Genomic DNA, 23,959 nt, shown 5'->3' on the forward strand with positions numbered 1-23,959 from the left:
CTCTGGGGCTCCTTCTTGTTTGCACTTGTGTGTCTAACTGTAAGAAGTTCATCAGCAAAGGAAATCCACTGACTCTGAGACTGTGAAACACAGGATAAAGGACTGGTGCTCCCTGATGGAGCTTCTGTAACACTAGATTTGCACAAAGTGCTAATGATAAAGTCTGGTGAGGATGGGCTTGTAGACCCAGAATCTGTCTGGTGTCCAAGCAAAGACTGAGATACTCTATACCTCGGCAAATCAGTAGTAGATGAGGAGGAGCTCCTATTGTGCTCTTTCAGTGTAGCTGAAGGAAAAGGGAAGAATTGAAACTAAGACCAACACTGAAAAGACAAATATTTCAATATTAAAAAGTATATTAAATATCCACTGCAGGAGGGTTACTAACCAGCATGAAAAACAACTTCTCTCCTCAGCTAACAGTATCACCACTTACCAGTAAAAGAAAAACACAAACCAGCCACATATTACATGTACTCCATTCATACAGCCAGTCATGGCATGTCTAGTAAGCCAAAAATAATGTGTTCCTCTCCACTTAAGGCCTACTTCTTATGATTTTCCTTTACTTCCTATCATGGTTTAACTTCCTCATATCTTTGTCTTTCCTTTTGTGAGTCTTACCCCATTTTTGTTTCCTCTCCACAGATTTCTATTTTGAATTTATTTAATCAGACCAATCCTATCCTGTTCCTTCCAAACATTTTGATGTTCTTATCCTTTTGTAATGGAAAGGTCCAACATAAAGTGCTGTTCAGTGAATGAATGAAGACTGAAGTAATGAGATCCTGTTAGATACTCTTCTGTCTGTATCAACCTGTATCTAGTGAGTAACTGTGTATAAGGCATCACATCATCTAACCCAGTAGATTTCCTCTTTCATCCTATAGTAATCAGGCTGCTGGGAAACAGGAGTTTTCCACAAATATTGCCTGCATTTGGTGGCTGCTCTTTGGAGTAAATGACAATAGAAGCAGAAAATGCAAGGTTAGTAAACTCTCAACATCTTGTACATTGCAAAGCTAGAAGCAACAGCAGAGTGACATACAGAACAAAACCCAAGAACAACACATTTAAAAGTTTAGATGTAAAGTAGACGTGTCCCCTCTATGATGGTCCTTTTGCCAAAGACAAGTACATTCTCTAAGCCTACATAAACAAGAGTTTTGCATGTTTATGTAGGCTTAGCTTTACCATTCTGACACATATATTTTGCATAACATTCACAGGCTTTAAAATATTATTATAAATCCTATGCAAAAACCAATGTGGAAAATTTAAAAACTATTTTAAAAATACATATGGATGCAAATGAGGAAGAGAAATGAAAATAAGCATTCTTACAATATCAATAGCTGGCTAAAAAATGTCTGTTGTGTTTGTTCAAGATAACAAAGTCATCTTAAATGTCTAATAAAGCAAAATTATTCATGGATGACCAAAGTTTACTTCTGTGCTGCATAAACCACTTATTTACACCACGATTGCTCAAGTACCATAGTAATTTAAGTGTCTAATGATTAATACAGAGTTATGAAACAATAGCTAAAGAAATTTTTTAACAGTAAAAAGAAAAAAGGTAGTATGGGACATGATACATCATGATACGAAGATATGCTGTATGAAATCCAACTAATTATGTAACTTAAATTTTTGATTAAGATTTTCAAAAGCTTTAAGCATTAGCTTACCTATATTAACCTTCAAGTTGAAGAAAAAAAAACTGATTTAAAGAAAAATACAATTAGATCAAAGTAGCAAGAAGTCTTTAGAATGAAGCTGCAGGTTAGTGAGCATCAGAACTTGATTTAAAAAACACTATGACCTACAAGTTGGACTACATTGATCCACATTTTTTTTTTTTTTTTTAATTATTAATTTGTTATACTTTTGAACACTCATTTTCTACTTAACTCCATGGATCATTTAAAAAATGTAAATATTTTAATTAACTCCTAGAACAACAGTCCTTTAAACACCTTTAAACAATTACCTGGCAGATACAGTTTGCCAAATCACAGACATATTTAAAATTGATTTATGCCCTCAGGACACTATATTCCACCAATTTCAATGAAATGCAGGGCTCTGTGCATAAGCTTCTTTTGGTTATGAGGGCTCAGGTAGATTACTACCCTCCAGATATGGCTACAGAGGATCTTACGGATTCCAAATACCTGTCGCTACTCATCAACTCTCTCCCCAGTTCTGCTGCCAGAAGGGAGCGTGAACATTTCCTAACCTGCTTTGGCTGCTCATCCAGGTGTAGTAATAAACAACTGGATAAAACAAGAACCACCAGCACAACAAATCAAATATTTTCTGCCTTCCTCTACACACTCCCAACCCCAGACCAAAGCTAGCAAAACAGACTATTTCGAGAAAGCACCACTTCTTTTCAGCATATTCCAGCAATACATATCTATATATAATTTATCCTTAACTATGTTAAAAATTTGGATTCACTAGCCAATAATGTTGCCTGGTTACCTAAGTGAGGAAGAAACAATCTAATTCTTTCCATAAGCTAGATTTGTTAAAAACCTTCCTTTTAAAGAACACAAATTTGTAGGAAAAGAGTAAGTTCCACGAAAAACCTGAGGGGTTACATAGCAATGCTGGTTGCTGCTAAGAGGACACTACTAAGGGCAAGAATTAACACTTGTTCTGCTGAATTCTGCTGTTGTGCTGAATTTCCCTGTTGTACCCTTCCTTACTGTTCTATCATCAAGCACACAAAACATCTAGGAAGCTATGACTGGGAAAAAAGAAGTGAGGTCTATTACAATCTTTGGAATATGAACACCTAGCTAAAAGAAACAGTTTACACTTCCTTTTTCAGGCATATGGAAGAAGTGTCTTTACATTAAGACAGAAGAGGTTGGAAAACACAGTAGGAAGACTAAAAAGAACTACGGAAACGGCATATCTGCCAATGTCAGCAAACAGTAGATAATCAATGCAAATACTAAATCATTTAAATAAATACATTTAGTAAGCAGGTCCCAATAGCCATATTATCTGTTTTTGTTTTGGACTCTCCTTCCTTTTTCTGAACTAGTTTCTTAACATCTCCTCTCAGCCTCTTCAACACACATACTCACTCATTTTATTATTTACTTTGCCTCCCTCTCCTTCACTGCCTTTTCAATTTAACAATCAAGACTGACTCTTTCATTTCGTCAAAGACCAGGTTTCAGGAAAGCCTGCCAGTGTCCTGCCCACACTAATATGCTGCAGATCGTGCATCCCAAAATTCTCATGCATCACCTGCCCATACTCCTCAGCTTACCCTTTCCCTCCAAATGCCCCTGCTCTCAGGTGGCTCCAGGAAGTCCCCCTTAATTCTAATCTCAGTTAGAGATCCTGCCATTTTTATCCAGTTCCCTGTGGATTATGGCTGCACATCTCCTATTAGAATCCTAGTTTCCTACAGGAAAAAATTTCCTCACAGCAAAGCTCCAAGGTGCCTTTTTAATACACAGATCAACAGGCTTTCATGGAATGAAGAAACTGATCCCTATTCAGAGTGCAAGCTCATTTTGTCTCACCGATGCTGGGACAACAACATCCAATCTCCCAGGCCTAGCAGCTGAAAAAATAGGATTATATTCCAGATAGTGATAATTCTTTTGAAAAGTGTGACAAGGTGATAAAAAAAGGCAGAAGCAAGACAGAATTCTCCTAAGGTTTCTAGTGTTCCCCCTTCCCCTTGCTCCCTAGCTTGAAAGCCTGGCATATGGCACCCTCAGTTGGGTATTACTTATAAGACATTATACTGCTTTACAAAAGTCTTCCAATAGTAAAAGCACATCACCTTGCAATAACTAAAAAAAACCCCAACAACAACAGAACATCCTGAAGAATACAGAGAACCCATTTTCTACTATCAGATATTTTACCTGAGGAGGATGAGGATGCCAAGGAAGCTGAAGAAGAAGATTCAAGAGAACTGTTGAAGAGTGGATCCCATGCCAGGAGGTCACTGTTCCCCTTTCTATATTAAAAGTCAGAATTGGAATATAAAAAAAAGACACATATATTCATAAAAATCAAACTACAACTTCAGTAGTAGTTTGATAATATAAAAATATGATACATAAATACAATACATTAATCTTGTTAGTCTTTGCATCAAAAAATTAAAAAAACCTACAAATTGGAGGTCAAGGAACTGATTTACACATGAGGCTATCTGAACTGACACTTTGATACAAGTTCATGTGTGGATATACTCAATAATGTCAGTTGAATGGTTTTCATTTAAGGAGGGATACATCTTCAAATCCATTTTTTTCAGTATATCCATATATAAGCATCGTATACAGACCTGTCTAACTCTGGGGCTTGTACTCCTAAATCCTTTACCATGACACACTGTAGGATAGAAACTAAACCTGTCTTATTTAAAACCTGAGATTTTAATAAAACCCAATATTTTGTAATCATGTAATATAAATAACAACTGAGACAGATCACAATGAAGCAAACGCATTACAAGGGGAAAACAAATTAATGGAATTCTCCATTGTTGCATAATTGCCCCTTAATTGTTATGATGCAATAGATGCCCACCTTAAAATAGCAGTTGGTATTTGCAATGCATTTCTGGGTATTAGATAAAAATAAGTCCAAATTACCACAAACTGAATTTGATAGAATTCTAAATTTTAACTTACTCATTAGTTGGAGCAGAAAGCTTTGATTTTGCTAGCTCTTCACCTAAGCAAAAGACACAGTATTATCACCAGAGCTGTGGCTGTCTAAAATAAAAATTTCAGCTTCATTATAAAAAGACAGAAAATCTTAACTTCTTGTTGTAGTTCAAGAAGAATTGAGAATTACTAACATGCAAAAGAGAAGATGCAGTATTATATACATTCAGATACTCCTGAAATACCTTCTAAGAGGAGAGCACTGCATTTTGGGAGGAAGTGTCATTCACTTGAAATATATTCCTTAAATTGCACTATTTACACCAGTATTATTCTTCAGCAAATCTGACTCAGTTCCCACTGAAACAAAAACCCTACCAGATAGAGGCTAATGCTGTGTCCTCTATCTCCATGGCCACATTTTATGTGTTTGACTCTAAAACAGGTAAAAATTGCTTTGTTGGTTTGTGGATCCTATTCAACTTGAGTAGGTGGAAGGGCTTTAAGAAGTTCCACAGGAGTCTTTTACATAGGATTCCCCCATTGGCTCTTGGATATTTTCCTCATCACTGTCAGAGACAGCTTCATTTACTATCCCAGAACGGGGAACAGCCAAGTATATAGGAAAAAAATAAGGTATCTAAAACTAACAAGAGAAATATATTTTTCTATTTAAAATAAAGATACTCAAGGAATTTATTTATTCAACAATTACAAAAAATAATAATATTTTTCATTCCATGTTAGAAAACTAACATAAATAGACAAAAAACTGAAGATTCACACTTACTGGATGAATTTCGATTCGTTTGTGCCTGAAATGGGGAAAAAAGGTTAGGAATAAATTCTTACTATCTGTCAAATAAAACACTTAATAGTCCCAGAGTTCTTATTTCCACTCAATTTTCTATGAGATACTTTGCTTTCAGTGCCAGATAAAACATTCTGAGCTTGCAGAAGACCAGAACATGAGCAAGGACACAGCAACCAGTGCCCACCTGCCACATCAGAAAGAAAAGGGAGGAACAAACACTGTAGAGCTGACAAAGGGAGCTTTATTACTAAATCCCTTTACAGACTGGGGAAGTAAAATTAAACTGCTTATGTATCACATGGTATATATGGAAACAAACATTCCTGAGGTTTTCCCAATAACTCCTCTCACATACTACACTCACTTGGTTTTAATCTAAACATGGGAATTAAAAGCCATTCTGTACTTACAGGACTGTGTCTCTGCTTTCAAAATGTGAAGGGGGGTGCGGGGGAAAAGAGAAAAATAATCATTATAATTTTAAGATGTTATGTGCAATGTTTTCCTTAAAATCAAAGTCATTCTTACTCTGGTCTAATATTGTACTAGTGAACTTTAATACTATTTATTTGTAATATCACCTCATGGTATAAAGGATAATTTTATGGATTGCAGAATACATTAGTAAAGCTACACTGTAAATGTTACATGTATCCACATTATATGATCTACTTTAAAGGTTTGTGTTGTTATTGAATACTAATTAGTAAAATGTGTTAAAAACCATGCTCCACTAACTCCAAACTGTATTGAAATGTTTTGTGGTGGCAACATCAGAAAGACAAGGACTGAGCACTCCCAAGACTCAAAGGAAAGTTAAAATCTGAGAAGAGAGAATTACTTAATGTTACAGTGCAATGAAGTGTACCGAAGATGACCCTAGGTACACAAGAGAAAAAGAATCATTGAACTTGAAACTAGAATAAATTCTGAACAACAAAATATATGTTTACACAGAAGATTCTTTACTGCTTTTCTCTTACTACACATTAAAAATAAAAGGAACAAAGTAACTTACAGATATTGCTGGAGAAAGAGTGATGTTTCCTATAGATACTTTTAGTTCATCCAAGGAAGGCATGTTATATTGAGAGCTATTATTTGGCTGGACAGGTTTAATTTCTACGTGGAACCTCCTGGGTTCATCATCTTCAGAGTCAGAATCACTGGATGAATAGAAATGGTTCTCTTTGGTATGTTTTTGTCAGTTAAGGTGGAAATTAATCTGCTTAACTTATGTTATAATTATGCTCTACAAAATGCTCATATTAAGTGAATGCCATAGATAAACAATGCTGCCTGACCTCTTTGTGCACTTACACAGACACTTCAAATATATTCACTGTCAAAAATTCACAGCACAGAGTTAAAATTTAGTTTTTATATTCCATTAACCTTCATAGCAGTATTTTGTTGTCAAAAGCACAATGTCACTGGATATTGTCTATCTGGACCTCCCAGAAGCATTTGATACGATTCCCCATAGAACTCTCATGAAAAACTGGCTGCTCATGGCCTGGATGACCACACAATCTGTTGGATCAAGCACTGGCTGGACAGTCGGGCCCAGAGAGTGGTGGTCAATGGAGTCAAACCCAGCTGGGGCCAGTCACAAGTGGTGTCCTCAGGGCTCAGAGTTGGGACTGTTTCTGTTTAACATCTTTACTGATTATCTTGATAAAGACATAGAGCGTATTATCAGTAAGTTTGCAGATGACACCAAGCTAGGCAGGAATGTTGATCTGCATGAGGTCAGGGAGGCTCTACAGAGAGACTTGGATAGATTGGATCATTGGGCTAACGTTAATGGTCTGGGCTTCAACAAGGCCAAGTGCTGGGTCCTGTACTTGGGCCACAACAACCCCAGGCAAGACTACAGGCTTGGGGAAGTGTGGCTGGAAAGTGTCTGGCAGAAAAGGACCTGGGGGTTCTCATTGACAAGTGGTTGAATATGAGCCAACAATGTGCCCAGGTGGCCAAGAAAGCCAATGGCACCCTAGCTTGTCTTAGAAATAGTGTGACAAGCAGAAGTAGGGAGGTGATTGTCCCCCTGTACTCAGCACTGGTGAGGCCACACTGGGAGTGTTGTGTCCAGTTTTGGGCACCTCCATTCAAGAGAGATATCGAGGTGTTGGAGCGAGTACAGAGGAGGGCAACGAAGCTGGTGAAGGGCCAAGGGAATAAATCTTATGAAGAATGCTTGAAGGAGCTGGGAATGTTTAGTTTGAGGAAGAGGAGGCTGAGGGGAGACCTCAACAGTCTCTACAACTACCTAACAGATTGTTGCTGGTCTCTTCCCACAGGTAATTAGAGACAGAACAAGAGGGAGTGGTTTCAAGCTGCCAACAGGGGAGGTTTAGATGGCACATCAGGAAAAATGTCTTCTCAAAGAAAATGCTTAATCACTGGAATAGGCTGCCCAGTGAGGTGGTTGAGTCACCATCCCTGGATGTGTTTAAGAGATAACACAAACTGCTTTTACTGGTATAGGAATCTTCAGTGGGGGCAAAGCTGATGAAGACAGAGAAACTATGGTGATGGACTGGCCCACTTTAAGGTGCTGTTAACTGCTTAAAAGTTTTCAAAATTTAAGGTAATTGCATAATGGAAGATTACCTTTTATCCGCATTACAAAGACAATTCAGTTAATACATTTAAAAAGATGAGGTATCTTGCCAATGTATTAGGCTTGCTTAGATCTACCGCTCTTAAGTAGAGCTTCCTTGTGTTTTCAATGAGAGGAAAGAAAAGGAAAATTTTTTTCCTTCAAAGGAAGAACAAAGAAAACTCAAGAGCCTGCATAAAAAATGGCTCATAACAAAAATCTATTATGTATATCAAAGCTATTATAAAGACAATAAAAGCTAGAAGCATCAATTAGAAACAGCATGTGGTGTAATTACTGAATTAACAGAAATTCTATTTCTAGATAGCTGGAGCATCCAGTCTTTTCAAGGGTGCTATGAAAAAGTGGGAGGGTGCATATATAGAACAGATAACCACTCCGTATGCTTAAAAAAGTTTACAGGCTTTACTTTATGAACTTTCTCAAAGCTTTTCAAGTAGAAAGACCTGCATGGTGACCTTTGAGCTTTTGTTCAGATTTTTTTTTGGTGTTGCTTTATTTTGTTTTTTTATTGTCTGACAAAAAATCAACCTCTTCAAGTTCCCAAGACATGTGATCTAATATTTAACATTTGAACATACACAAAATCAAAGATAGACAAAATTTTGTACATTTTGCAAAAGCTATGAACATAAGAAAAGAAGGCTGCAATGTAAGTATGAATGTCACTCATCTACCTTTACTTAACACTTTAATCAGTATTTCTTCTCTCCAAACAATCATAATAACATCAAGCAACTTGTCAAAATAATAGTAAAAAGGATATCCTGTGTTGTTTCTGGTTTAATGCTGAATCCTTCATCATCTACATCAGGAATGTTCTAAAAAAAAATATCCAACAACAACCATTATTTACTATTGAGAAATAGCTAAAACCCGTGCTTTTAAATAATGCCATTTGCAAATTAAAATTTGATCATGACAGCTCATGAAAGTAGTATTTTTCACCATCAATTATTACAGTTATCTCAAGTTATGCTCTGTAGTTCAGAAGTAACATGACAAGATGCTTCAGGAACAGAACGCAACAAAACAAGCTCCAGATTTCCTTTGAAAACTGGCAAGTTTGAATGCTTTTGCTTTTACCGGTCCTCTACCAAAAAGATCAGAAACCAACAGAAACATTTTAGCTTTACTAGTTAGTGTTCAATAAGTCTACAGTCCTTTGGGCCCCAAGTATTTTCCCAATTTCTACTAATTCTCTTAGCTAAATTACTGAAGGCTCTGATGGTACAGCAGCAAAAACTTGCTAGTTGATATTCTAATACATGAGTAAAGCATTCCAGGTCGCATCAGTTACAGCTTCTTCTCTCCTGCAAAAAGGCAGCAAGCCTCACTGTTGCTTTATCAAAGAATATCCACAATAATTAAAAGACATGGATGAAACCTGCTACAAGTGCTCAAAATCAGGTTCCAGAGTTTTTCTTTTCACATCTCCGGCAACATTCTGGATTTCCAAAGTTAATAAGCATCTGGGAACTTCAGACTAGTTCAGATTTTCAGTTCTTGCAGGTAATGAAATATAAATTGAAGGCAATTATGTTAAAACAATTTTGAACACTTAGCTAACCACTTAGCTTCACAAAAAAGCGTTGGGGCAGAGAGAAACAAGTCTCTAATAATATAAACCTAATTTTAAAGACTTGCAAACCCCCACGTTCACGTATGTTACATATAAAGGGATACACCGAGATACACAGATACTTTCCCCATTCAGAACAGAAAAGCCCACTCATGGCTCCATATGCATAATTATTCTATGTGAACTGCTCAAATGCCTCAGTAAGTTTTTAATAAAAAAACGGCCACCCAAGTATCTTAAAAATGTAGTGTTTTTACCAGTTATGAATTACTTATAAAAATTGTAAGATTAATATAAAATAGCAATTTTGTCTGGCATACCATTCAGTTTATTTTATCAGAAAATAGGCTCTGGGAGGTAGTTTGACTAATAGAGATATATAATTAATAGCCAAAATATACCTTGCTGTTATAAGTCATGAGATATAACAAAATGACTTACACTGGAGACTTCAAGTGGACTAGCAAGCAACCACTTGACTTCACCTAAAATTTGAAGCCAAATTTAAAGAGATATTCACTTTGATTAGCTTTTGAATTACAGAGGAAGATACACATAAAAATATAATTGTCCCACTATTTTTTATACAGATATCACAAATGGGATGTTTGATATTTTACTAAGACCATCCTCTGTACAGATCTCTAATATCAGAAATTTAATTTCGAATTAAGTGCAATGGATTTAAACACAGATAATGCTTTCTGCTAAAAAGAACAAGAAATACTGTCTTGTATAGGAGATGTAATACTGTATCCAATTAAATAGCACATAAAACTAAGGCCAAAAAAAATCTTTAAGCTCAAACCTTAAAATAGATATAGATGCAATTTCTTGAAACACTTGTAAGATGTAGATTTCATAGCTACTTGATGGTTAAAAAAACCAAACCAAACCAAACCAACCAACCAAACAAACATAAACAGAAAAGGAAAAGAACTGAACAAAAAAAAAGTAATAAGAGTAGGATCACACGGTCCAGTACCTTAGCTCTACTTGCTCAAATCAGAGTTCTTAGCTACGCTTGACCTCAGACTGACCTTGTTTATATACCAAAAAACACTAATGAAACTTGACATCAAAGTAAACAGAACAAAAACATATAGCTAGAGGGCAGGTACATTTTCCTACAATAGTACAACTTTTGAATTCTGAAATTATTTTAGTTGTCATACTATGCAATTTTCAATAGATCAGGATCAGGCATGTTTGAGATTAATTGAAAACCAACCAAAACCTTTAAATAGACAATATTTAATTTTTATTCCAGCTGGGCCACATATGTAAAAGATATTATTGTTGGGCACACACAGGATGCAAAATACAGCTGGAAAATCTGCCTATTTTGATAAAAAATTATGAAAGAACTTTGCAAAAGTTAGTTCAATTGCATTATTTTTTAACTTACTGAATAAATTTTAGGATAAAGTAAATCCTTAGAAATACTGAAGTTCTTAACTTATTAAATATTTCTTAATATTTTCATGTTAATTATTTCTGATCTTGCAAAACTATTTGAATAACCTATTACTTAGCAATGGCACTTTACCATGTAGCCTGTATTCATAACTTCAGACAAAAAAAATCAAAGTTAATATTCACATAACTGAGATGGACACTTTCCAGCTTCAGTTCTGAACTGAAACATTTCTTTTTTCTTTTTTAGCAGTCATACATTACTGCTTCTCTGTAGCACTGTGCAGAAAACTTAATTTGTACTTCTACATTTTTCCTATTTCTTAAATTTAAATATATGTAATTTAAGACATCTGACTCTACACAATGTGTACAAGGTTAGAAATAATCCACTTAATATTTCTAGCTTTGTCAATGATTCAGATTAATCTTGTATCAATTTGTGATAATTCTTAAAATACTTTTTGCTTTCATTAATGAGATGTTTAATTTATATTTTTGTGTAAACCAACAAAAGTAAAGTCAAAGATATAATCACTGCTCCATTGTATTGACAAATTGTGTCACATACAAGCAAAATAGTACCACAAAATCTTATTTACAAGTTAAATAATTATTGTTTTCAGTATTTTCAATGGTTGAACAGGTGAATGGTTCTGGTTTCTGAAATATCAGAATTTTATTTACTAGTTTTGCAAGACTGGAATAGGACACAACATTTGGAATGAGGTACATATTCACAAATCTGATGTTAATAAAGGCATTTATATTTACTTGACTAATTTGTACTCCTTTTTTCACACTCCTGCAGTTAGAGATCTATATCTTATGTTGTAGGTAACAGTGCATCTTTAAAGTATCAGCATACAATATAGACAGGACTTAGTTTGCCTACCATGGTGATCAGAGATAAAAACTACAATATTAATGTATACATGTGTCACTTCGGACTTTAAACACAGAGACGGATGATCTTTGCAAATTGAGGGTTTCTGTAAGAAGATGTTATAAATACAACAGGGATGAAGGTCACAAACACATTATTTGTAGGTTTTGTGGTAAAAAAAACCTCAATATGGATGTGAATTGAACTCTGGAACTAAATGGAAAGGCAGACTTCCTTAGAAGAAGGTTTCACCTTCTCAGAGGTAATCAAGCAATTAAATGTATAGCTATAAAGACCACAGAGATGAGATTTTTCTGCGTTTGCAGATGCAATACAACATATTACTAATTAAGGGATTATATGTATTTAAATATACATGAAAAAATAGGACTTACAACTTGGCCTTTGCATTAGTCTCTTCTACTAACCTTCTGGGGTGAATAATTTTTTTACAGAAATAAAGCATAAGGACATAACAAATAAAATAAAACTGCCTATACAAAAAGCATAAGGACTAAACATTCCATTGCCAAAACTTATTTTTTGAGTTTTAGTGAATACTAAAACTCTCAGTTTCCTTGTTCTGTCCTACCTGTCATCCAAAAGCAATGGAAAGAAGCCACACCATTACCGTGTCACTAGTTCCTCTGGGCCACATACAAAGGATAAGAAAGGAACACATGGAACATATTGCAATCTAGCTACTTCATTTGGCCCTTCCTCAGCAACATAAGCGCTATTACAGTGAGCAAGAAGGAAAGAACCTTCTGTACATTTCAGCTTGATTTCCATCTGTTCACTCTTCCCCTCGTATACCTACAGTAGTTATGAGAGCTCCTTACAAAGCTTTTGTCAGCATATACTTCCAGATATAGTGCAGCTGAATGGCTCACTGTTTCTTTTTCTGCCTGAGGAACTTTATACCATTTTACTGAACGGGACTGACATCCTGTAATCTAGATGAGAACTGAAAGAACTCAGAGTAAGCAGGTGAAGCTCATAATAGCCTGGGACAAAAGAGAAAAAGAGTCTCACCACTTTTCACATACTTGAGATGTAAATTTGATTCAGGTGTATCCTTAGGTTAAGGCTAATTTATTACATACAGCAGCTTCCTCTCCTTACTGTGCCTATTAACTCAAAATATATGGATCAAGATAGTAGCCAGTCAGTTTCTTCCACTGCCACAGATGCAGAAAGAAAGAAAAACGGGTATTTGAAGTGCTCCTGTCTTGTTCTGTGACTGCTAAGCCTTGTGCCCTGCATCAATGGCACATATTGAAAATATGCCAGAACTAAACATTTCAAAAATACAAATAAAAATATTTGAATTTAACTAAATATAAGGTAATGCTTGTGTGCCAGTGAAGTCTGATCGTTGCAAATTCACTCACTCTCCAGCAATAAAAATTATGTATAATACTATACCACCGCAATTATGCTACACTCATATGTAAGAGGTTAAAAGTTTTTGATGCTTCAATACATTTGTTTGCCTTCTGGTTTCCTGTGAATAGAAGTTTCAGCATTATGTTCTGTGCATCTGTGGTTCTTCATTACTTTCGAAATTACTCGACAATTTCAAATGGATTTGACAGACAGAACAGAGGGCTCAAAGATAATTACATTACTACAGTCTTCATGAAAATAGGCAGTCAAGTAGAAGAAAGAGATCTGCAAGTATCCCAGTGAAGGGAAGAGCTGCAATTCTAATTCAGATTCTACTGGACACAAGTTGAACCTTGCAAGAGCTTCCCCAAAATAAAGATTTCTACTAGAGCTTTTATCTTCCTACAAACCATCCCTTGAGGCATGGCAAACCCATGGGAAACAATACAATTAGTTCTGCCTTCAGAAAAACTTCATAGGCAACAAACACATACGGAGCTGGATTTCAGTTATTATCCCTTTCTAGAGTACACTCAGTTAACTCTCTATTTTTCTTAATTACCAAGGCTTAGCTTAATGGAAGCTACATGTGTGGATTGACACATAACACAGAAATTTATAATCTCACAACATAATCTCATACATACTGTAATCTGTATTTAAGCAGAGACTGCTTATTTAAGTGGTCAGTCTTTTAAAAAAATAACAGCTCTCAGCTCACAGATGCCTTCCTACTCATGAGCACACAAAAACCTCATCTGATAGGAATTCTGATAGGAATTAACAATTCATTCAAATGCATCACATTTCCCTGTATATATAATCTGACAGCTACAAAAAGAATGAGCGTGAGTGGATGGCTTGCCACAGATAAATTTAAGAACTTCAATTTTGGTACAAAAACCATATTTAGGACCATCTGACTTTTTTGTTATCTGGAAATAGAGAATACAAGTTTGAACTCACTGTATGATAAACTTTGCACCAGTGAGAAGGCCCTAATTGTGCTGACTACACAATGTGTATTAAAAGATTCAAAATATCATGTAGAACTGGTAGACAAAGTTTTGAAGTCAGTTCTTCCCAGATCCTTAACTTTTAAAATCTCAATATATATAACTCAACATTTACAGTTATAAATAATTCTAGAGTTGTTATCTCTTATATTTCTTTCACACAACTAAAATTCTTGACAAATAAACAAAAGCCACCTTTAAAAAAAAGCTCATCTTAATAATATAAAAGCCAGACAAGATTTTGTTTGAGTGACCAAAGCAATAATTGATACACCGTAACCTTAAATAAGCTAAATTTTCTCAGGGCTGGTCTTCTGTATTTTCTAGCAATCAAACACAAATGATACTTGATTTCAATTTATTATTTTTTTTCAATAATACATTTCCAAGATCATTTTCTTGAAATGTGTTATTTATTGCAAAGTTCCATACAAAACAAATCCCCACAGAGATAACACTATAACTATTTAGATCAAGCTTGAAAAATTAATCAGAGATGAAATTTTAAAGTAAAATGCAAGTAAAATTAAAAACATTTGAAATGGGACCTTCCTGAAGAGGACACCAACCTTAAAATGTAAAAGCACTCTGGAGTGCTTGTTTGTAAAGGGTGAAATTAATCTTATCTACAGTAAGCTGCACCATTTTTTATGACAATGACAGTAATAGCTTCTGCCATTGAAGCATTCTACCATTCAGAATAATAGTGTTGCTTGTAAAAAGCAAAAAGAAATGACAGATCAGATTTTAAATTCCCAATGCAGTCATAAAATTTAAATGGGGCATTTAAAAAAAAAAAAAAAAAAGATAATTCAACAATAGTATCAGTTTTGTTGTTAGACACTTTGAAAGTTAGAGGTCTTTTTTTTAACCAAGTATAAATTATATGTAGAAAGAACAATTATCTTAGATGATCATATGGCATGCTTCATGCAGCCATAGAGAATGTCTGGCAATTTACAGTTCAGTTTTTTAAACTATTTTAAAAAATGATAAGAGAACAAAATAAGTAATTAAGAGAATAAACACTGCAAGTCAAACCCAGTTGTGGTTTACTCCAGTGACTCAACCTAAATTGTCAAAAGGTATTTTTTCTATCAAAAGCCTGATTATAGGGATAATTCTAAAGTTACTTCAATTGTGCCCAAGAAAACAAATTTGCTCTAAATTAAGACGACTTTGCGCAAGATAAAATAACTGTCTCAATGCTTACAAGGCTGTTCTTACACATCCAGTTTTATTATGTGGCAAAACTTAGTTTTCCTTATTTAGAAGAATGGTTCTAACACATTTTTAAACCAAGTTTTTCAAAGGCAGATTTAATACTAGGTACTACAACTCCTAATTATTAAATGCAAAGAAGAAAATCCACAAAATAGGCGACCTTGGAAACATAAATTGTTTAATATAATTGGCATCTAAATAAATTAACTGAAAAACAAATAAGTCTACAGGAAATCACTTACATTATTTTATAAATTAATCCCTATTAAGCTACAGGGAGCTGCAATCTCTGTTACATATAATTGAAGACAACATACATGTTGAAATGAAGTGAAAAGGCTCAATTAAGGAAATTAAAAAAAACCACAAACCAAAACATACTGGTTTAATTTGCACTGTCACTTAATTAAACTGAATAAATAAAATTGTAAGATGTATCACAGATCAAACTGACAGCAAGGAGAAATGGACCATTATTATAGTGTGTATAGAGATACTGCGTTTACAGCAATATCTTAAGAAGTATATCCCTACAGTCTATTGCCACTGACAAAACAGAACCCCACTATCATAAGGATTTCTCAAAGGACACAGTAGTAAGCAGATGAATATGATGCTGCAAAGGTCAGTCCACAATAAACGTAATCTTTTTCTTACGTAAAATTTATTAGACAAGCAATTTAAACTATTAACTTGAAAGGTAAAGAAGCAAATACTTGCAGCAAACCCACCTTGTTTAAAATGTAAAACTGTTAGGAAATATACATGTATTATTGGCATGTATTTGCATATACTGCTAAAAAATATGTACTGAGCAAAATTCACACTTCAATTATGTTATCAAAATATTAAATCCTGCATCAGATAAATAATGCATTGCAGGGACTCTATGTGGATTTCATTACAATATTAGCATACACATTTAGTTTGGAAATAAGTCTACTTACAACTGAGTCTGCATCTGGACATTCCCTATTAGAAAAAAATCAAGAAAATATATAATTATAACATGCACAAATTATTTTATTTGTACAGGTCTGGTACATCTTTTAATATTTTCAAGTGATTTGAAACATTGCATTTGACTTTTTACCTCTCACACGCTGTTAAAATTTTCTCTGTAAACAACCCATATTAAACTAAACAAGATATAAACAAAAGCTGGAAGTTTACGCTTGAAACACCACAAAAGAAAAACTCAGAAGAAATGCAGAAAAAGCCAACCTTCATCATAGTGAGAGGGGGGAAAAACCAGTCAGGAATACCATGCTATATTCTGGATAAATAAACATTAAGAGTGATTGATTATGCAAAATAAGTAGAAGTCACCAGCCCTAATGAAACAGTCCATATGCAACTGGCAAAACATTTTGGACAATGACCAATTCCTAAAGAAATTAAGACTATCCTTAGATGAATTCAGAGCTTCCCTCTTCTGGAATTTCACTCTTTGTGTTTCTCAAGTACAGTTACAGTCAAGCACTAGAAAATATTGGAAAAAAAAATAAGAGTACCCTCCTAACAAGCACTTTTTTGAAGCAAAAAACCAAAACAAAACAAGAAAAAACCCCTCATCATCAGCAAGGCAGTGATTGCAAGCACATTCTTCACAATTGTTATATTTTTCCATGATAACCTTGATTTAAGTGGCAGTATTCAAATACATGCATGATACTGACTCTCTCTGATGTCTGAAAAGAGCAGAAGCAATTAACATTTACAGAATGTGGGAATGCTTGAGTAGTATAAAAGTCCTCTCTAATTCACATCCTGACAAATAAAATGTTAAGTGCCAGTACAACTGAACGACAGTGTTTTTATATAATAAAAATGTACATCCTAAACATGGACTTATAGAAAAAGAGAGGGAAAACAAAAATAAAATTTATTGCAATCTAAATCTTCTCTGAAGGGTTAAGCAAGTTAAATATAAAAACTATGGTGTCTTTAAAAAACAGGTACAAAACTTGCTAACTTGGAAGCATTAATATGAAATTCAGCACAGCTTGTTAAGGAACTGACAGTGAGATTATAGATCCAGTCTCCTCTGAAAGGCCTCACACAAAATAAAACATACGTGACCAAGTTTCCATTTGACTTACATCTTACCTCCCTCTGCTGGCTGAACTGAATTAATAGCAATAGAAAGGGTTTTTTTAAAAGCTATTTTACAGTGAAAAGAGACAAAGTATTAGACTTCTCTCAAAAGATACAACAAATAGACTTTCTGATGTGTTTTTAAAAAGTGCCTGTACTCAAACAAGACAGCTTAAAGCCCACAACAATTAAGAAATGTGAAAGATGTGAAAGATGTGAGGCAAGCTACAATGAAAGTAATTCAAGAATCTCTGTAAAAGCCTATGGCATGTGTTACATAGGAGGCTAAAATCATGCCATCATACCTCCTTCTGATCTCAGAATCTATATTTTTGTATTGCTTGCAAATAAAGAAATTAACTAAATAATACAAATCCAATTTCAGTCCAACTTGTTGGAAGCAAGGCAAATTATTTTCCCATCTCAGAATACCTGAGCTGATTTAATGAAATTTTTAATTATTGTTTAAATTATTTTATTTTTTCTAGGAAGATACACTGTTATTATTATTCAACATTAAATAAAACATCTTTGGGAAAAAGCAGCTTTTAGAAAAGTATTCAGATACTACAGTGGATAAACATACAAAGGTAGAAAGTCTTTCATATAGTACAGAAGCCAATTTTCAGCCCTCAATGCCTAAGAAAATTTTATTTCAGTAACAGGTCAAAAGAATACATTGAGTCATATACCTGGAAAGAGTTAATTTGGAGCTTCCAGGCCTTTACTAGCTCCAGAAAACGACTATTAAGAGCCCTAAATCTTTGCTGGGGCCAGATTACATTTAATCATCTGCCAAAGAATGGATGGAAGGACATGTTTGCCTTGCAACAAACCTTATAATATACATGAGATTAGTCTAATTATAAATCATGTGGTGGCAAAATAACTTATTTTGTTGGAAAAGAAAAACTGACAGCTACAGAATTCAATCGTACAACAGCATTCAATAGTATAAAAATCACTACTTTGCAGTTAAGAAAATGCAAGACAAAAAGTAAATGATTGCACATAGTTTTTTCTACTGTTGGATATACTTTTTGCATCATAAAAAAAAAAAAAGTGTAGTAAATAATTTTAAGGGGAGGATATTTAATCAGTTGCTTCTACTGAGAAAACACATCTAGAAATCAGGAAAAAATACAATGGAATTTAGAGATTGTAACTACCAATGGGTAGACGGCAACCAATCCATATAAGAACTTTTACTCAAACTCACTCCTGGAAGACAAAGCACATGCAACGAATATGGCAAAAGATACATAGCTGCGACATCAGTCACGAATTAGAATGGTGGTCTTTCAGAAATGAGCATGCACACAATATGCTGACAAAATTTGATACTGTACACAAACATTTTTCTAATTACAGCAAAACTAAAGATTCAATCCTGCAAACACAGTCATCCAGTACTTTTTCCATGTACAGAGCTATTATTTCATTAGGAATACATGGGAGAATCACATTATCTACAATGTTCAAATGTAGAACAAGGGAGAACTACCCTATGCATGGGAAATAATGAAAAATGAGCAGACCACTATGAATACATTTCTGTTACTTCCTTAAAATCCTTAGTAACAAAAATCTTAAACAGCTGTGTTATTTTCATATTCACAGCATACGTCTAAACTTCTTTTTATAAACCTATTTTTCATTAATATCAGGTGATATTTATTCCCATAATTTACTAGTTTTTGTACAAGACAATGCTTCAGGATGGTTATATACTTACACAGATTCAGTATCTTTTTCTTTTTTCATTCTTCCTGATAAACCAAAAGGCTTTCTCTTCCGTGGTTTTATCCCTAAAGAACAGTTTTCATTTAAAGATCAAATAGATAAGCATGTATTTAGTACTTTCAAACATAAGCGCATACCAATGCCAACATATTTTAAATGCTGCCACAAGTGATACAAAAATCTAACAGTGGGGATAGGTATGAAGCCAAATTAAGGGAACATCATTTCAATTTGTTGTTAATTTATATATATATATGGTTCAACACATTAATAACATAAGCCCTTATAAAACTGGTTTGCATTGTACATCCAACTCTCCATTTGGGTATGCAGATTTTGGAAAATTAGTGTACTGCCAGTTTTGAGGAAAGGGACTGCTCATAGAAACTCAACAGGAGGTACCTCTCCAGTTGAACAGCCAGTGCCCTTGGATCAGAACTGAACCCTGCCTCTCCCAGCTATTGCACCTCAACATCCTGTTGTTATTTCCCTGCATGTTCCTGGTAGCTGCAAGCCCCAGTCTCTCCTAAGTAGTAGGATCTTGGCCCTGTAAAAAAAGAATGCTTCTTGCTTTCCAGCTGATGTTGAGCTCATGATTTCCCAATGCTGTAAGGCTGCCTCTAACCAAGTCTGGAATCATGCCTCCCCTCTTGTCTCTTCCCCATTTTTAGCACTGGATAGATAATAGCTATAGTAAAGGAAAAAAGTTTGTTTCATAGCAAAATTTAGTGTACTAAAATTAAAATATATTTAAATATTCTAGCAGACTTTCTGTCATGTCTGCTTCTCTCCCTAGTTTTTGCTGAAGCAAAGTAGACTGACAAACAAAATTACTATGTCCAAGCATCTGATCAAGTGAGTCTACAGTTTTGTTTCAAAGTATGATACCACTGAGAGCATGTTTTTGAGTAAAATGGTGGAAATAATTTGGTTTCTAAACTTTAACAACTGACAATTCAAGCACATAACTAAAAAAAAAAGCATTATATTCCCCTTTACAGAAATACATTACACAGCAGCAAGGAACCTCTCCACTCTTAGTAATTGTGAGCTTTAAATAATGGAAAAATTCTCAGATCAAGTAGCTGTGAAATCAGCCATAGCTCCTACTTTAATAGAGACAGAATTTGCTCCAAAATTATTGTTAAGTGCTAGTCTGGGCTTTACTTCTTTTATGTGCCTTATGCAGCCCAAAATAATGACAAATAGTGAATGCTAGTAATTCCTGGACATAGATCCTTCTCTGCTTCAGCGAAACAGATCTCAAGCCTTAGCTGCCATCTTGGCAACATAAAAGTTGTCAGCTGCTATAGCTATACTGTCAACTCCTCTGTCATAAAAGCAAATATATAGCTTATGCAAATAAAGCAGTTCTCAAACCAATCCCATTAGCAAAATCAGCTAGGACAACAAAGAAAAGGTTTTGTGACCATTATACTGCATTAGACTTAGTATAACTAATGTTTTGACACTTGTAAATTAAGTTACAGCAGTCATAAGTAAACAAAATCCAAACCTCTTCAAAGACACAGTTTCAGCCAAAGTATATTTATAAAAAACATTAAAATTCTCTGACCTGTGTGCATTGGATTAATAAAATATCATAGATCCTATTTTCATTGAAGTTTGTTTCTCAAAAGGAAAACTGCTTTATAGTCTACTGCACAACTTTAAAGCTATACAGATTCACAGCATTCTTACATAACCATCTTACAGCAACTCACCTTCTACTGCATTGGATGTGTTACATTCTTCAAAATCAATAGGGCCTTGAAGAAATGAAAATTAAAAGAAATATTAGGTCAAATTTAATTAAAGATCTTTTAATGAGTATTAGCATTTCCTGGAAATACAAGATAACCTAATTATAAATTTACCTGGTAACTGAAAAACACAATTACCTTGACAATGCTCACACAGACTGCAAAATCATACATGTACAGCAAATCATTAAATATTTTCACACATACTGAAAAATTAAAATACCAGTGCACAATGTCTAAATATACTTCGTTTGCCTATGTTATTACAACCACATGAAACATCTCTAATTTGCATCCTCATTCAAATTTGCATCTATAATTTGCATCAGTGAAGTTTTCAACTCATTGTCTTTTAATAAACAAGGGCTATGTATAAAAAATAAAGTAAAAAAAAGCACAGCTATAGCCCTGATTTTGAGACTCACACTTGCTAACTCTGCATTGTTAGTTTTTCTGTTTCCTGTTTTCCAATAGCCAGTTGCTTAGAGAGTGAAAAGTGCCATGCAGAATCTTAAAAATAGCAGTAAAGAGTAGCAATAAAGAAGATAAAAAATTGTAACCAAAATTTAAGACTACACCTGGGGTGGGGGAGGAGAGCGGGAGTAGAGAACACTATAACACTATTAAAGTGATGTATCTAGATAAATACATTATGGCTTCCTCTTTTTTTTTGTAGGACTTGTTTGGGGAATGCAGGAACACACCAGCACTTCAAGCTCCACATGATAGCACTGCGACATGGGGCTTATTACTTATCTTTTTGTGATCATTTTGAGGGGTTCCACACAATATTATACATAAGCACATTATATTATACATAGGCACATATATATTACATATATATTATATATAGGCACATAACAGAGGGGGAAAAGAACTCCACGCACTCCCAAATCGATACCTGAAGTCAGCCAAAATCCCCCCTCTCCCCACACTTATGCAACTACATCAAGTGAGAGTTTTAAGGTTTGAAAATTTCCATTAAAACTAACTGCAAATTAGGATTATTTGTGAGCACCCACCTTAAAATCAAGAGCTGTGCAATTTTCAGGGTGTTTTAATGTATAACAAAAGGTGTAGTTGAAAGCATTTTCCAGGATTATAACTTGTACTCTTTTCGAAACTATTACATGATATTCTTAACTCTTAAAATCAATAGCTGATATAAACTGATCTCAAGGACAAGAAATTACAATTGAGATCACAAGGTTCAGTTTGACTTTAAATAGTACATCATAGCAAATGATCGTGCTGCAATTGGAGAGGCCACAATGAAGGCAGAACACAATTTTGCTGTGAATTAGCATTTAAATTACACAACTGGGATTAATTTGTATTTGCTTCATGCAGCTGAGTACCTCAAATGGTTCTATTTGTAATGAAACCACCAGTATGTATATTTAACTCTTGCAGTGCAAAATTGTGTTTAACTCAACATAAATGCTACATTTTGATAACATTTCTCTAAACTGCAAATGAAAAAGTATGCTTATGCTAAACAAACAAAAAAACAAATGAGAAACTGATGATGTAACTTAATACTCACCAATGTTAAGTAAATTTAATTATTTTAGACAGATCAGATAAAAATCTACTAGATATTTTCTTTGAAAGGTTGCAGACTTCTAATTATAAAAAAAAAAAAAAGGTAATTACTTGTATTTATCGCAGTCTGAAAAATCAGTACCCCAGTTATCATAATGTAATTGCTTGGTCTGCAAATGAAGCTCTTGAGAGCAGAATACCAAAAGAACAATCTCAAATGGTCAATCTTAACTGCCCCTCAAAAACTAACAAAAAAACCCCAGAAAATTAAATTTGGAGAACTGTAGATGCCTACATAGAATTAAAGAACCATAGAAATGTTAAGGTTGGGAGGGACCTTAAAGATCATCAAGTTCCAACCCTCCTGCTATGAGCAGAGAACCCTACCGCTAGATCAGGTTGCACAAAACCTCATCCAACCTGGCCTTAAAAACCTTCAGGGATGGGGCATCAACAACCTTCCTGGGCAACCCATTCCAGTTCCTCACCACCCTTACAGTGAAGAATTTCTTCCTAATCTAACCTAAATCTCCCCTCTCTCAGTTTAAAACCATTACTCCTTGTCCTATCACTATCTTCTCTGATGAAAAGCCCCTCCCCAGCTTTCCTGTAGGCCCCCTTCAGGTACTGGAAGGTGCAATAAGGTCTCCTTGGAGCCTTCTCTTCTCCAGGCTGAACAGCCCCAACTCTCTCAGCCTATCTTCACAGCAGAGGTGCTCCAGGCCTTTGATCATCTTGGTGGCCCTTCTCTGGACCCTCTCCAACAGGTCTGTATCTTTCTTGTGCTGAGGGCACCAGAACATTCCTACACTGATTCCACCAACATTTTATTTTAGGAATTTAAACTCCTCTGTTCAAAATACACTGAGCAAGAAATATATTATAAAAAATACCACAAACCATAGAAGCTGAAGAACAAATCCATTACTTTTCAACACTACTTCAGACAATACATATTTCATCACTTTGCTAAGGACTCAACTACTTCTGTTGCTTTCTTCCATACACATTCCCATTTGGCCAGGAAAAAAAACCCCAAAAAACAACAACAAAAAAACAACAACAAAAGAAATGCCAAACCAGCCACAAACACTCATCCTCAAAACAAAAACAGAAGGAAAAACTGTACGCAACAGAGACTTGAACATATTTTTAGAGAAAAACAATACTCAAGCTTTTCCAGAATACATCTTCTTCTTTACT

At 34.6% G+C, this 23,959-nt stretch overlaps 1 protein-coding gene across 1 annotated transcript in view; it reads right to left on the reverse strand.

Annotated features, from left to right (window-relative positions):
- FCHO2 (FCH domain only 2) overlaps positions 1 to 23,959 on the reverse strand; it is a 75,552-nt gene that overhangs the window by 17,226 nt on the left and 34,367 nt on the right. Inside the window, exons 8-16 of the mRNA XM_010006373.1 lie at positions 21,173 to 21,217; positions 19,441 to 19,513; positions 16,556 to 16,580; positions 8,862 to 8,916; positions 6,488 to 6,666; positions 5,880 to 5,891; positions 5,446 to 5,470; positions 4,680 to 4,722; positions 3,903 to 3,997 (exon numbers count right to left, since the gene is read on the reverse strand). Of these exons, the coding sequence (XP_010004675.1) occupies positions 3,903 to 3,997; positions 4,680 to 4,722; positions 5,446 to 5,470; positions 5,880 to 5,891; positions 6,488 to 6,666; positions 8,862 to 8,916; positions 16,556 to 16,580; positions 19,441 to 19,513; positions 21,173 to 21,217 (552 nt within the window). The remainder of the gene's footprint in view (positions 1 to 3,902; positions 3,998 to 4,679; positions 4,723 to 5,445; positions 5,471 to 5,879; positions 5,892 to 6,487; positions 6,667 to 8,861; positions 8,917 to 16,555; positions 16,581 to 19,440; positions 19,514 to 21,172; positions 21,218 to 23,959) is intronic.

The sequence above is a fragment of the Chaetura pelagica genome, unplaced genomic scaffold (genome assembly GCF_000747805.2).
Source record: "Chaetura pelagica isolate M959 unplaced genomic scaffold, ChaPel_1.0 scaffold559, whole genome shotgun sequence".
NCBI classification, from domain to species: Eukaryota; Metazoa; Chordata; class Aves; order Apodiformes; family Apodidae; genus Chaetura; species Chaetura pelagica.